Genomic DNA, 16,863 nt, shown 5'->3' on the forward strand with positions numbered 1-16,863 from the left:
TAAACTCCCCGAGGGCAAGGAACGTCTCAGCCCGTCACCGCGCCTTTTACAATAATCAGCACAGGGCAGGCACTTAAAATATTTTTTTGGCTTACAAGAAAGTTCTTTGAAAGCCTAAACGAGCTTAGAAGAAGTAATATTGGCGTTGGTAGGAATAGCTGGCATGAAAACACATATATAATTGATTTATTGCTTGCCTTCTCAATGGGTAGGGAGGGTCTGGACAGGAAGGGAGAGAATTTGGAATTCAAAAGTTAAAAATCAATGTTAAAGTTTAAAAAAATAAAATTTTTAAAAATTTAAAAAAATAAAATACAAACAATATTCATTTTAAAAAGAAGCTTGGCATAGAGAATTTCCTGACATTGAGTCAGGAAGGCCTAGGTTCAAAGAAGCATAGTTTCTTTTTTTTTTTTTCAGGATATACCTATGTGCCATTTATTGAATACGCTGGTATATCTGTTAAGATTCCTAATCCTTATATATCCCTGTTACCATTTTAAGTCTTTTTTAATTTTTTTACTTTTTTTATTAATTTATTTTTAGTTTTCAACATTTACTTCCATAAGCTTTTGAGTTTTAAATTTTCTTCCCCTTCCTCCCCGCCTCCCTCCCCAAGAGGGTGTGCAATCTGATAGAGGTTGAAGATAGAGAAGAATTTGAACCAATAGGAGGAACCACAAGAAAGAAGAAACAAAACAAAACAGAAGAAAGAAAATAAAAAGAGCAAATAGTAAGCTAGAGAAGCATAGTTTCTGAAGGGGTTTCTAATCTGGGCTTCCTAACCAGACTACTGGGAGTCCATGGATAGATTTCAGAGGTTCTGTGAACTTGGGTGGGGGAAAAAAAATACATCTTTATTTTTATTAGCTTCAAATTGAAATTTAGCAGTCAGTCAATAAACATTTTATTAAGCCCCTTCTATGTGCCAGGCACTATGCTAAGAGGTGGAGATACAAAGAAAGGTAAAAGATAGTCGCTGCTCTCAAAGAGCTTACAGTTTAATAGAGGGAGGGAGAGGGGGGAGAACCAACATGCAAACAACTAGCTGCAGACAAAAACTATTTCCTTCAATTAAGAATTTTTAAAAACTCATTCTGATTGCACACCATCTTGGGGTGGGGGAGGGAAAGGAGGAGGAGAAAATTTGGAACTCAAAATCTTATGGAAGTGAATATTGAAAACTAAAAATAAATTAATTAATTTAAATATACCCTAGACCAACCTCCCTCATTTTACAGATAGGCAACTAACAGGTCCACAGTGACTTAATCAAGGTCACACAAGAAGCAGATGTCAGAGGCAGGATTTCACCCCAAGCTCTCTAACTCCTGAGTCTGGGTTCAAGTCCTGCCTCTGGACACATACTAGTTGTGTGCTCCTGAGTACTTCATGTAGCCCCTCAATGCCACAGTCCAAGACTATTAATTAAAGATGATTTCTTAGGACTAGAGGTCTAAAGCCAGAAGGAATTTCAGAGACCATCTAATTCACCCTCTTCATTTTACATCTGTAATCTCTAAGGCCTAGGGAGGTTAAGTGACTTAAATGTCCAACTCCACATAGGCAGTAAGTGTCTGAACTGGGATTTGAACTCAGGTTTTCTGGAACTTCAGTGATTGTGATCTATCCATTGTACCACAGCTACAAATCTTTCCGTATCAGTGGAGGGAATTTTCATACTGGGAGTTTTTCTGTGTGAATTAAAATTATTGGTTAGGATCTATCCTTATCCCCCAAATCTACTTTAAAATCTATTATTTAAAATATAGACTGTTTTTACCTTTTTCATGAAAAGCTCCTGAGTACCTAGAGATGGACACAATTCAGCAATCCTAGCATGTGAAAGGACAGAATTTCAATGGGATATATGCAGCAGAGTACATTTAATTTTTTTACATTAACATCAACAAAATGTTAATTTTACATTAACATTTCAATGGTCAATTAATTTTTGAGTATGATTTAAAAACAGAACTCATTTATTAAATATCTACTACTTGCAGAGCATTTGCAGAAGGCATTGGGGAAAACAAAGTTAAGATGATACTGTTTGCTTTCTCAGAGCTAAATCTAATTGGAGGATGTTACACAACTGCTATTTTCCCCTACGGTGAAAGAGGTATGTATATAAACCTTTGTTTATAAACAACTGATGTATACTTTCTTTAAATGACCAGGAAAATCAAAGGCATGTATATCACAGTGTCCTTGAAGGTGACAAGATCTTCCTATTCCTGCTCTATGTAAAAATACATTGTCTTCATAAAGTACTGTTAAGATGAGCTTTCTTTAACCCCCCCCCCCAGCAAAAGTATAGGTATTATCATTATCACTAATTTTGACAAAATAAAAAGGTCAGTCAATTTAACTAAAACTACAGTGATGCCAAAGTAGAGAAATTAGACATACTTGAAAGACATTTTAAAATTTCAATTTTGAAATTTTGTGACCACCTCTCTCTCTTTAGAATCTACTTAATTTTCTGAATGCATTTCAAAACTTTTTTTTAAATACAAGCCTTGCTTTATTTTTGTGAAAGGAGAAAAAATCGTATCTTGAGCATCTATGAATGCAAAATGGAGGCTCTAGAATTTAAGAGAGAAGAGTGTAGTGTGGAATTTTTTCTTTAAAAAAATATCATTTATTAATGCCTTTTGTCTTTATATCAGTCACTCTACACTCCTTTATTAGTCCCACCTCGTGACAGAAACAATTAAAAAAAATCTGATTCTGGGACTGACAATGTATACAATAGTTCACCCCAAAAGCCCCCACATCTGTAGCTTGAGAAAGAAAGTTTCAATGTCTTTTTTCTGATACTTTCACCGTTTTTTTTTCTCTTACTACAGTTAAACTTCCTTTTAGTGATCTAATTTACATTGTTGTAGAGTCATTATGTTCTTAGGATTCTTAGGATTCCGATTATTTTGCTCTGAATTAGTGTATACAAATCATCCCACATATCTGTGAATTCTTCATATTTACTATTTTTCCTGCACAATAATATTCCATTATATTCTCATACCTAAATTTTTTCAGCCATATGTCAATCAAGGGGCAAGTCAAGTCAAAAAGCCTTTATTAAGCACCTACAATGTGCCAGGCACTGTACTAAGTCCTGAAGGTACTAAGAAAGACAAAATAGTCCTTGCCCTTAAGATTACTCACAATCTAATGGGGGAGACAACATGCAAACAGCTATGTATAAACAAGATATATTCAGGATAAATTGGAAATAGTCACAGAGGGAAGATACAAGCATCAAGGAGGCCCAGGAAAGGCTTCTTGAGGAAGGTAGGATTTTGGCTGAGAAGTAAGCCAGGGAAGCCAGGAGGTGGAGACAAGACTCCATAAAGTATTTTAGTATATAACAGATGTTTATGTCTTTGCCGTCCTTGGGGTATATGCTCAATGGCTAGGTCAAAAGGTATGGGCACTCACTTTTCTTGCATAATTCTGGATGAAAATCCCAAACCTTTGGCACACCTTACAGCTTCACCAACAATATATCAACATGCCTATCTTTTTGCAGTTCTTCCAACATTTACTATTTTAATCTTTTTTAAAAATATTTGCCAATATGCATGGTGTAATGTGAAACCTCAGAGTTGTTTTCATTTGTTTTCCTCTTACTATTGGTGATTGGAACATGTTTTCAGGAGGTCATTTATAGTTTGCGATTCTTCTTTTGAAAACTGTTCATATCCCATAACCACTGGGAAATGGTTTTTGGTGTTAAATATATGTTAATTCCCTGTGTGTTTTGGATGTCAGACTTTTATTGGTGAGATTTGATGCAAATATTTTTTCCCACATTATATTTTCTCTTCTAATTCCGTCTAAATTGATTTTATTCATGAAAATCTTTTTAATTTTATGTAGTCAAACTATCTTTTTTTTTTGATTACCTTTATCTCTTCTCTGGCAAAGAATTCTCCTCTAACTCTGGTTGTGAAAGGTGTGATTTTCAATCATGTGACATTTTAGCACAGATTTGCTAATGAATCATCTGAGTTCCTATGGGAACTGAGTGATCTATCTTTAAAAAAAAAAAGGCAGGTAGAGAGGGGGCCTCCAACCACATGACAGAATGAGAATCTGTTTTTGAAAAATTTACTTTCTGCAGTTTTCATTAGAAAAGCAGCTCTGTTTCAGTCTTTTCCTGAGCCCTGGCATGTTCTGGTTGCCATGGGGCTGGAGGCATCCTGCAAATTTTCAGAAATGACATCATCACAGCAGTCACAAAGGCTTCTGCATCTTACTCTGCTGAAGGATGGATAACTGATTTGTTGCTTGGTAATGAATGAATACCATTTACTTACTACAACAATGCTTTTAATTCCAAGGGTCAAGAGAGCACAAAACAAAGTAAGGTGGAGGGAAAAAAAAAACCCTGGTAATTTCCGAGCAGCTTCTCTGTTCACTCCCATGAACATCCTAGGCACCTGAAACATTTGAGAAATCAATTTAATGTCACAAAGTGTTGCATTTTCACTTCTAAGTGGTAGAATGACCACCAATGCATCAACTAGTCTCTGATCTTTTCTGGGATTTCATTTAGTTTGATGCTGCTGAACAACTATCCTATAAGGAAATAGCCAAAGATTTTAGCCATAAACTGAAATAAAACCAGAATGGAAATCCCATCCAATCCTGGTTAAAAAAAATCTACTTGAATTGTGTCTACTTCTCACTCACATCATATTGAGATTTAACTTATAAATGTGGATCTGCTATATGTTATCTCATATCAATAAAAACTTTTCCTTCCTTCCTATAACTTCTTTGTGTCTGAATAAGCAAATGAAACTGTCCTAAGAACAAAGGCTGGAGGGATTTTCTAACAGTTGAGATAAGCCCAAGGCAAAAGGCATGGCAGTCAAGGACACTTTTTAAAATCAGGCAGAGCCATGATGACAGAGTAGCAGGAAGTAATGCAGCCAACTTTCACAAAATTCCTCCAAACAGATCTAGAAAATGCAACAGACTGAACCTTGATGGGGAAATCAGAAAAAGTCACAATGAGTCCTTTGTCCAGCCCACATTGATATAAGGAAACAAAGAGGTCTGCTGAAAATGGGGACTAGGTTGGGGAAGCAGCACTCTATTGGTAGATCACTAAGGGACAGGCTGTGCACCAGGACAAAAGGAGATTCTAGACTAATACAAGGCACCCTAGACTCATATTGGGGCATTTTTAGGTACAGGTGCCAACTGGCAGCTTTAGCCACTCCCCAGTTCTGGTCACACATCAAGGTGGATTGTAAAGGGGAAGTAACCACAGAAGTGTTATTCCAGGTTAGGGAGGAGGAAATTCAGAAGCAAGCAGCAGTGGTTTGTCTGGGACCCCAGGAGCAGAGTGTAATCTCAGTTCTACCATCTAGCCCAGCCTATAGAAGAATAATCAGGGCAGGAGTCCCAGACCAAAGGAGAGCCTAAAGTTCTGTCAACTCTGAACCAGCAGAACTTCCTAGCTGACTGATAGGAACTGAGTCTGGCAGCATTCTCTTCTTCCTCTGACCAAAACCCAGATCAAGAACTTACAGAGCTTGGAATGGTGGAGGAGGTGGGGCAACAATCAGACTTTGCCCTGGATCAAACCACTTTGTGAGCACAGAAGGCTTGTAGAACCCTAGTTTATTCTTGATATCCTATAAAAACACAATATGCAATACCTGAAAAAAAAAAAAAGCAGCAACAGGATCAGACCAGACCTTCCCTCCAGAAAAGTAGAGCCCAGCCTTAATATCAAATCTGAAGTCAGGAAGGAGGCTGGAAGAATGGGCAAACAAAAAAAGAATACTACAATAATGACATATTATAATGACTAGAAGATAATGACTCCAAAACATCTATAAGCAAGTCTCAGAGAAAAATTCAATTAGAATTCCTGCAAGACATGAAGCAAGAATTTTAAAAAAAGAGTTAAAATGTTTTTATAAATGATATAAGAGGACTTGAGGGAAAATTGAAAAAGAAATGAGAACCATGAAAGAAAAACCTGGAAAGGGGATTAACAGGTTGGCACAAGAGGTATAAAACCTTGCCTAAGCAACAAACTCCCTGAAAATTGGAATGGACTAAATAGAAACCAATGATTCCATGAGACAACAAGAAATGTTTTTTTAAAAAAAAACTTCAAGAAGACTAGAAAAAATGAAAAAAGAAGAAGGAAATATAAGGTATCTCATAGCAAAAATAATTGGCCTGAAAAACAGATCATGGAGGAAAAATTTAAGAATCATTGGACTACTAAAATGCCATGACCCCCCAAAAAGCATAGACATTATACTTCAAGAAATTTTGAAACCACCCAGATTTCTTGGAACCAGAGGGCAAAGTGGAAATAAAAAGAATCTACTAGTCACGTACTTAAGAGAACCCCAAAATGAAAACTCCCAGGAGCACCATAGCCAAAATCCAGAGCTTCCAAGTTAAAGAAAAATTACTGAATGCAGCCAGAAAGAAAGAATTCAAGAATTGAGAAGCCATAATCAGGATCACACAGGATTTAACAGCCACCACCACAAAAAAGCAAAGAACCTGGAATATGATCCAGAAGTAAAAAGATATGGGTTTACCTATAGGGGGATAATAGACCTTTAATGATATAGAGTACTTCTAAGCATTTCTGATGAAACGACCAGGCTGTATAGAAACTCTGAAGTTTAAATAGGAGTGAAGAAAAACATAAAAAGTAAATATAAACAATGACAATTGATCAAACAAAGACAAAGTGCTTATATTCCAATTTAGAGAGATGATACATGTGTTTCTTCTGATACTGATCATCATCAGGGGTTGTGAAGGGAGTTAATTAGACAAGGCCTGGGAGTGGTTGTGTTATATCTTGATGATCTTAAGAGAATAATGGAAAGAGAAAAGAAGAGAAATACACTGGGGGCCAGAGTGGGGAGGAAAAGGATGGTTAGGGGAAATTACCTCATTATCTCATTATTAGGGTACTATCTTATTATTAGGATACACAATTAGACATTTATATAAATAAGGAGGAAGGGGTGAAGAGAGCAGTTGATACTTTAACCTTGCTCTCTTCAGAACTGGTTAAAGAAAAGGAAGGAGAGAGAGAGAGAAGGGAAATAGAAGTGTAAGGGGAGAAGGGGGAGAGGCGATTAGAGGGAGGGTAGTTTAAGGGAGGGATTACTCCTAAGCAAAACAAACTCCAAGGATGTACAAAAAGTATTTATAGCTCTTTTGAAGTGTCAAAGAATGGGAATCTGAGGGGCTGCCTATAAATTGGGGAATGGATGAACAAGTTGTGATATATAAATGTCATCAAATACTATTGTGATTTAAGAAATGATAAAAGGGATGGTTTTAAAGAAACCTTGGAAGATTTGTATGACTTGATGCTTAGTGAAGTGAATGGTATCAGGAGAACAATTTCTACAATGACAACAATACAGTAAGGGCAAACAACTTTGAAAGAATTAGGAACTCTTATGAGTGTAATGACCAACCATGATTCCAGAATATTAATGAAACATGCTACCCACCTCCTCATAGAGAGGTGAAGGATTTAGAAAGCAGAATGAGGGCAATTTTTTTTCCTCATGGCCAATGCAGAAATTTGTTTGGATGTTTATAACAGAGTTTGCTTTTTTTTAGTTCTCAAGTTGGGTGAGTATTTGGGGTGGAAGGGTTAGAAGACAAATGATTGCTAATTAAAAAAATAAAATATAGTTAAAAAATAAAGTATAAGCTCTTTGCAAAACATTACTGGTAGAAGATTGTTAGCAGTCTCACCTCATGAGATAGCAAATAGTAATTTAAAAGCAAATGAGAGTTCATAGATCTTGGTATGAGATCCAGCTAAGTAAGATCATACTAAGAGCATGTATAGATGAAACTTAAAGGATGACAAATAGATGAGAAATGCAATAGCACACCTATAGGCAATATATTGTCATCAGCAATGAGGAAAAAAACCACTGCAGTACCCAATATACTAAGTGTGGAAGTGTCAGTGGTATTTAAGAAGATGGAATTAGACCCTTTGAGCCAGTGATACCACTATGAGGCTTATATCCCAAAGAGGACAATGGCAGAGGGAAAGGACTCACATGTACAAAAATATTTATAGTACCTCTTTTTTTTATTATAACAAAGAAATGGAAACAAAGTATGTGTTCACTGAACAAATTGTGGTATAGGAACAAAATTATGCTATATGAATGTAATGGAATATTATTATTGCATAAGAAGTTATGGATATGAGAAATTCTGAGAAGTCTAGAAAGACTTGTATGAATTGACATAGAGGGAAATGAGTAGAATAAAAAATAAAACACAACAATTTATGTAATCACTATAATGTGAAGGCAAACAACTCCAAATGACTTAAGAACTTAGTGTAACAATCAATGTGTTGATTTATTTTTCTTGACTATACACTTATTTGTTACAAGAGAGGGCTTTTATGGGGGAGAGAAGATAGTGATGCAAAAAAAGAAGAGAAATGAAAAGAAAAAATAAGAGACTATTAATGAAACATTTAAAATATATATGAGAGCAAAGAGATACTCAGACAGGAATAAAGACAAACAGGCAGTTTTGTTATTATCATGTCAAATTTAATATACTTTTTTAAAAGACAATGTTAACAGAAATCCAGTTGCATATATGACCCTCTTTTGAACTGTTTCCTATATAGTGAAATGTTCATGTTTGTTGATGTTTGCTAAGTTCATCAGGTTTGGTAATAAAAAATAAAAATTTTAAAAAAAAGCCATCAGAAAAGACTACTGGATATAGCAATAGAAATCAGACTAAATTTTTTAAAAATCCTCATACTGAAAGCAAAATGGCATCCTGAAAAGCATATTGGTTTTGCAGTCATATTATCTGAATATGAATCAGAATTCTATTACTTACTAAGTGAGGTCTTTAAGGAAGTTACTTAACTTCTCTGGGCCTCATTTTCTCATCTCTAAAATGAGAGGGTTAGGGTCAATAATCTATAAAGTCCCTTCCATCTCTAAATCCTATGATCTCATTGTAAAAAGCTTTCAGGCATAGATTTTCAAGATATCTCAATATGGTGCTGGAGAACTGCCTAACAGGTATTCATTCTTCTCTCTGACTTGGAAAGAAGCAAGCTTGTGAAAATAAGCAAGTAATTTGGGAAAATTCAATATATCTTTTTAAGAGTGGGCCATTGTAGTCTTCTGTGAAAGAATTGGCAGAATTCAATTGCCTAGGTAAATTAAAAGCAAAGTCACTTAACTGGAATGAAAATAAACCTTGAATTTACTAGCTCTTAAGTAAAAAACCAGGCAGGTAGGTGGTACAGGTGAAGTCAGGAAGACTCATCTTCCTGAATTCAAATCTGGCCTCAGACACTTACTAGCTGTGTGACCCCAGGCAAGTCACTTAAATCTGGCTGCCTCAGTTGCCTCATCTGTAAAATGAGCTGGAGAAGAAAATGGCAAACCACTCCAGTATATTTGCCAAGAAATCCCCAAATGGGGTCACAAAGAGTCAGAAATAACTCAACAACAACAAAAGTAAGAAACCGTATTAGAGGCAATTTACTTGACAAAATGAGAAAATGTTCAATTCTAATCAAGGAAAAAATAAAGTTTTGTAATTAATTTCACTTATTAAGAAAACATGCTAATTTGCAAATGATACACTCAGTGCAGTGAAGAAAATTAGTTATGAAGATGGTTTGAGATATGATTTGGGGGGCAGCTAGGTGGCACAGTGGATAGAGCACCGGCCCTGAAGTCAGAAGGACCCTGAGTTCAAGTGTGACCTCAGACCAAACATTTGACACTAGCTGTGTGAACCCTGGGCAAGTCACTTAACCCCAATTGCCTTAAAAAAAAAAAAGAGAGAGAGAGAGACACAGAGAGAGAGAGATGATTTGGAAGTAAAGAGGTACTGAGCTCCTCTCTTTATCTAAATGTTGTGATTTTATAACTGTGAATTATTACTTATTAATGACTTTTGTCTGGAAGACAATGTCCTTCTGTCTTAAGTATTCAAAATAGGTACATTCAGTTTGTTAAAGTTAACTCAGTACCTTGGAAAGACCATTTTCATTGAGAAGCTTTGTCTCTTGCCAAGAGCCTCTGAATTTTTGCTTCGAGTAAGATCATAAATCCTTGTCAGCTCTGAAAAAAGCTAGGGATAGGGTGGGAGTAGATGTGGGGTGTAAATAGAGGCCTTATAAATTCCACCCTAAGACCAGAGATAATTTTAAGGCATTGGCTTATGGAAGAACTAAGATCCCCTTTCCCAACACAAACATATATTCATAGCCTAAGGAGGGGGTGTGGAAAGGGGTGGGGAATGGCAAAGTTTTGCTTATGGCAAAGAAATTATTAATGTGGTAAATTGTCTGACTACTGATTATGAAATCTATGGAAACTCACTGGGTAAATTGTAATTCAACTGATACACACACACACACCCCCCAGTGTTATTTATATCTTTGAGTCAACTTTGGGTCACTAGACCAAAGTTTATTCCCTTTTGTCCTAGGGATTGATATACAGTACATTAAGTCAAAGGTGTCAAAAACAGAACCAGATTAAAATGTAATTGGGAAATATTTAACCAAAAAAAAATAACAGAATATTACACTTTAAAACTGAGCCAATATATTGCCCACAGGGATCCTTATGTATGGGATTAGTTGCCTGTTTCCATTTGAATTTGACACTAGTGCATTAAACAGTATCTGTAGCCAATGTCTTTCTGGGTTTTGAATGAATTATGTATTAATTTTATGTGTAAAACCCCAAAATGTGATAATTTTCTTTATTTCTATGACTGACTTTTGCATAAAGGATGTATTAAATTGAGAAAAAGAAACCTAAAAGCTTTTGGAAAGTCCTTGTACATACTTAATAAGTACTATGGATAAATGTTTCTAGTAATTGCTACTAATTGTAGCAATTTATACCTTATTGTGATATTACTATTAATTTGGGAAATAATTGTATTCTGCTCTTAAGTTGTAAACTCTGGAACTTGCTATATGAGGTGGAACTTTTGGAGATTGTGACTTTATTTGCTTTGAGTTTGAATCTAGATATAACTTTGAATTATTTTTAAACTGTCAAAAGTTGTCCACTATTCAAGGGAAGATGCCAAGAGTTACTCAAAGGGAGGACTATTTAAAATGTAAATGCCTGGGAAGTTTGAGAAGATGGCCTTATGAAGGTAATGGCAGGATCCTCTTGACTCAGTTTCCTCACTGTCCTATTTCCTTTTTGAACAGGAATATTTCCCATCTTGTAGATAATGAGTCTGGCTATGGGAACTTTTGAACAGTGTGGAACTCTGTTGCATGACTGGCTGTTCCAAAAGGTATTTATGACCTTTACCTGAAATCAAACAGAGCTAAAGGAATTTTGTAAAACCATGTCCCTCCTCTTTTCATAGCAGATTTCTCTAACCATGACAGAAGAACTACAGATGTTTTATAGTGAAATTTATTGTTACAATCACCTGGAATTACTAAGCCTACTATAATGGAATGCAGGTATGAAGGACCTTATTGTATATATTTCTACTATTCTGAATTTGTGGCCATTACTTGTCTCAACTTCCTTAACCTAGGCAACTAGGACAAATCAATTATTAGACTTGACATTTCTTTGCCCATTGGTTTAATAGTTATATATTAGGATATAAGATTACATCCTTACATTTTCATATTCTTTCTGTCTAAATAATCCTTCCCCTCCTATGATTTGAGGATAAAATATATCTTCAAAAGAGGGGAAATGATAAAGGTGTAAAAGCTCTAATTCTTAATTGATTAGTAAACCGTACTTTGAGAAAGGCGACAAGATTAGATAATTTCTTTTTTTTTTTTTGTGAGGCAGTTGGGGTCAAGTGACTTGTCCAGAGTCACACAGCTAGTGAGTATTGTGTTTCTGAGGCTGGATTTGAACTCAGGTCCTCCTGACTCCAGGGCTGGTGCTTTATCCACTGCACCACCTAGTTGCCCCCAAGATTAGATAATTTCTACTTATTGACTGGAATATATGTAGTTGGCTCCTCAATGTTTTCCAGCTGGTAAAAGAAAAAACACAAAAGGCTTGGTTGGTATTTTTTTTTTGTGAGGCAATTGGGGTTAAGTGACTTGCCCAGGGTCACACAGCTAGTAAGTGTGAAGTGTCTAAGGTCAGATTTGAACTCAGGTCCTCCTGACTGTAAGGCCAGAGCTCTATCTATTACACCACCTAGCTGCCCCCAGCAAGTAATTTTTCAAAAAATTAACTGAAAAGGTGGAGCAAAGTCCTGAACCATCTTTAGCTCCACTTAAAAATCTACAGATGCCTAGCCACATAAATACAGATTTTGATTATGTTTTCATAATTGTCTATAAATTCTCAAGTCAGAATGAAGCTTTTACATATAGAATTGTTTTAATAGCTGGAAAAAAAATTTTTAATCATTTTTTTTCCTGTTTGAGGACTCTGAAAATATCAAGAAAGAGAAGGACTCATTTTATGGGTCCCAAGAACTGCACTATCCACATCACCTAGAAAGTTTGGTAAGGTAGGAAAAAAACAAATGACATGTGAAAATTGAAATTCTCAAAACTTTCAGATGAATTGCAAGCAGTCTAGTATGATGCTCTTCCTATACCTCTAATGTTAATAAGGTTAATGCAAAAAACGCCCACTCGTCTCCACCACAGGGTACGTGGAGGGGAGTCATGTGCAAGAAGACTAGAAATATAGGATGGGAATAGGTTGTAGTGAGCTTTAAATGCCAACTTTATGTTTTAGCCTAGAAGCCCTCAACAATAGTAAGGAAGCTCAGCAGAGGAGTGGGTTGAGAGGAAAGACAATGAACTCGGTTTTGGATATGCTAAATTTCAGATGAGCGCCTAGGTAGCACAGTGGATAGAACACCCAACCTGGAGTCAGGAAGACCTGAATTCAAATCTTCCCTCAGACACTTACTACCTGTGTGACCCTGGGCAAGTTACTTAATTCTGTTTGCCTCAGTTTCCTCATCTGTAAAATGAGCTGGAAAAGGAAACAACAAACCACTCTAATATCTCTGCCATGAAAACCCCAAATGAGGTCACAAAGAGTTGGACACGACTGAAACAACTGAACAACAAGAAGTCTGAAATGTTCAATAGGCATTTTGTGATGTGGTCCTATAGTCCTGGAGACTAGGACTGGATAGATACATAGCTATGGAATTCATCTGCACGGAGAAGATAATGAAACCCGTAAAATAGAAGCTCGTCTGTTTGGCAATTAAAGTCTTCACAATCTGGTTGCAACCTACCTCTCAAGGCTACCTTTCAATTGCATGTCCCTCCCCTTCACTTGTGCTACATGTTAGCAAACTGGTCTATTTGCTGTTTCCTGAACTCAACATTCCAGCTTCTGCCTCTTCCTGCCATGTCCTTTAGGGCAGGGATTATTATACTTTTGTCTTTGTATCCCCCTATGCCTGGAATGCACTCCCTCCTCACTCTTGCCTCTTAGAATCCTTAGGTTCCTTCAAGGTTCAGCTCAGATGCTGCCTTTTATGGGAATCCTTTCCTGGTTCCTATACCTGATAGAGCTTCCTCCTCCACATATGGATATCTATTTTCTGTGTCATATTCACACCATAGTAGAATATAAGCTCCTTGAGGGAAGGGGCCATTTATCATTTCATCTTTGTATCAATTAACAAGCATTTATTAAATTCTTACTATGTGCCAAGCACTGTACTAAGTACCAGGGATATAAAGAAAAGCAGTGTCTCTGACCTCAAGGAATGTACATTCTGATGGGGAAGATAAAATGAACATAAATTGGTACATGAAAATACATATAGAGTAGACAGAAGGTAACCTTAGAGGGGAAAGCTCTAGCACCTAGGGGGAATGGGAAGCCCTTCTGTAGAAGATATCCCCAGGACATTGAAGGTGTTGAATAAATGCTTATTGGATTGGATTGGATGATATGTTTATTGCACTGAGTCCCAGAAAAATAATAGGACTCTCTTTACGAGATTCATAGTTACTAAAAAGAGTTCAGTGTTGCTTATAGCAAGATTATAGCAAGCAATGCAACAATTTAGTCTATTGGAACAATGATCTATATCCACATTAGAATAGGAGATTAAGCCAGATCCCAATTAGGAAATTTATCCACTGCTATTAATGATCCTAAATAGTTCACTTGCTACCTCAAGAGATTCTATTTTTAACACCAGTATTCTCCCACTGATGTTATGTGGCTTTAAATGGCAGAATATTTTGATCTCAGAAGAACCATGATTACAGGGTTTGCCCATAAGGCAACAGAAAGATGCTTAGTGGGTATAAGCAGTCTGCAGCATATTATCAACAATGACTTGTGCATGTGGAGCCACAATATCAAGGGCATACATAACTGAAAAGGAGGTGGGCCAGTCAGGTCTGAAGGGTGAAGAATAACAGATGGAGAGCTTGAGAATGGCACTTTCATCCATTAAATATTAAGAGAAGCAGAAAAAAGGCTTCTAATGCATTAGATGAATATTAGAAAAATAAATGGACAAAAATAACATGAGAGGGTGGATAATTTGTAACATATCAATCAATCAATAATCAATCAGCAAGCATTTATTAAGCACTTGCTACATGCCAGGTACTGTGCTAAGTGCTGGGGATACAAAGAAAGGCAAAAACCATGGTCCCTGCCCTTAAAGAGCTTACATTCTAATGAAGGAGACAGCATGTAAACAACTATGTACATACAAGATATATACAATGTGTAAAAGGGAGGTAATCTCAGAGGCAAGGTACTAACAGTGAGAGGAAGTCAGGAATGAAGAAGGTAGGATTTAAGATGAGTCTTGGAGGAAGTCAGAGAAGTCAGGAGGGAGAGGTGAGGAGGAAAATTCTAGGTATGGGGGACAGCCAGTAAAAAGCACAGTCAGGAGATGGTACATTGTGGGCAAGGAATGAGCAAGAAGGCAGTGCATTGTCAGTGGATCGTATAATCTGCAGAAGGGAATAGTATAAGAAGACTGGGAAGGTAGGAAGGGAACAGGTTGTGAAGGGTTTTCAAAGACAAAAAGAAGATTTTATATTTGATCCTACAGGTAATAGAGAGCCACTGGAATCTAATGAATGGAGAAGGCAGGATTTGGACAGACTTGCACTTCAGCAACTGAGTGGAGGATGGACTTGAGTGGGAAAGGACTTATGTCCCAGAGACCAACCACAAAACTATCGTAGTAGGTTAGGTGTAAGGAAATGAGTGCCTGCACTGAAGTGGTGGTTGTGTGTACAGAGGAAGGAGAATGTACAAGAATTGCTGTGAAGGTAGAAATGACAAGAATTGGCAAGAGATTGAATATATGGAATGAGTTGAAAAGAAGTGTCAAGAAAGACAATGAGATCGCAAGCCTGAGATCATGGATACTTTCAAGTAATCTATATTTCCCATCTTTAGCTCTTCATCAATCCTCTATACGTAACTTCTCCAACATGATGGTTATTTTTGGATTGTCCAGGACCATAGGGAAAGGACAAAAGGGGAAAAAAAGAGGAGGAAAAAGGTGATACAGGGGAGCTATAAAATGCCCAGTGGAAACTAATGGTAAGGGTTTGCAACAAAAGAGGTGATCTTGAACTCTTTCATAAACTAGAGCTCTCTTTTTCATCCTACAAATTCTTTTGACTCCTGACTCCCTTGGTGGTTTGATGCAGGTGGACGATTTTACATTCATAGTAAGCTCACCAATGCTGTTCCAACAGGACCAACATAGGCCAACATAGCCAAAGGCTAGAACCACTGAAGACTGGAGCACCTAAAAAAAAAAAGACACAAAGAACAATGTATCATGGCTACCAACAGTTGGCTGGATGTGAAGCCCAGCAAACCCATCATGGTCATCACAAAGTGACAGAGCCAAAACATGAAGAAGAAAAAATAAAATAATTCAAAGCATATTTTATCAATTCTACTCCACCCCAAGTACATAGACTTTCTAAATTATAGTTCTAGGGTTCAAAAGGACCTCAAAGGTCATCTCATCCAACTCCTTCATTCTATAGATAAGGAAACTGATGCCCAGCAAGGTTAAGTGATTTACCTTTAAGTAACTCAGCTGTTCACAGCTTGACTCTATCCTATCTTTCCAGACTTCATACACTTTATTTCCAGCGATATTAGATAATTTGCTGTTCCTTATATATGACACTATCTCCTGTCCATCTCTTTATACTGGCTGTTCCCTATATCTGGACAGCTAGGTAGTGCAGTGGATAGAGCCCCAGACCTGGAGTCAGGAAGACATCTTCCTGAGTTCAAATCTAGCCTCAGATACTTACTAGATGTGTGACCAGAAGCAAGTCACTTAACCCTGTTTGCCTTAGTTTCCTCATCTGTAAAATGAGCTAGAGAGGGAAATGGCAAACCACTCCAGTATCCTTCCCAAGAAAACCCCAAATGGGGTCACGAAGAGTTGGACAGGACTGAAATGACTAACAACAACACCAGCACCCCATATCTACATCATTCTTCCTCCTCACTTCTTGTTAGTCAGCCAAAAACCATTGATTCACTTTTTACTATGTGTCAGGCATTGTGCTAGTCTCTGGGGGATACAAAGAAAGACAGGCCCTGCTCTCAAAGAGCTCACAATCTAATTGAGAAGACAGCATGCAAACAACTCTGCTGCCTTTTATATGAGGCCTTTCCAGAGCCTAATGCTTAACTGATAGAATGACCGAGGTCAAATAAGTAGTAAGGAATACATCCAGAACCTAAAATCAGGTCCTGTTGTTTTCTTGTTTTTGCTTACTTAATTCTGCATCACTTCAGGTCTTTCTATGCTTTTCTGTATTCATCATATTCATCAGCACAGTAATAAATA

The 16,863-nt window shown here is 36.9% G+C and overlaps 1 protein-coding gene across 1 annotated transcript in view; it reads right to left on the reverse strand.

The window, feature by feature from the left end:
• Window positions 1-4,399: 4,399 nt before the first annotated feature.
• The window catches only part of LOC114051892 (otoancorin-like), an 83,360-nt gene continuing 70,896 nt past the window's right edge, over window positions 4,400-16,863 (reverse strand). Inside the window, exons 28-29 of the mRNA XM_027874277.1 lie at window positions 15,726-15,795; window positions 4,400-4,448 (exon numbers count right to left, since the gene is read on the reverse strand). Of these exons, the coding sequence (XP_027730078.1) occupies window positions 4,424-4,448; window positions 15,726-15,795 (95 nt within the window). The 3' untranslated portion in view covers window positions 4,400-4,423. The remainder of the gene's footprint in view (window positions 4,449-15,725; window positions 15,796-16,863) is intronic.

Source organism: Vombatus ursinus, unplaced genomic scaffold (assembly GCF_900497805.2).
Source record: "Vombatus ursinus unplaced genomic scaffold, bare-nosed wombat genome assembly UNPS02014807.1, whole genome shotgun sequence".
Classification (NCBI taxonomy): domain Eukaryota; kingdom Metazoa; phylum Chordata; class Mammalia; order Diprotodontia; family Vombatidae; genus Vombatus; species Vombatus ursinus.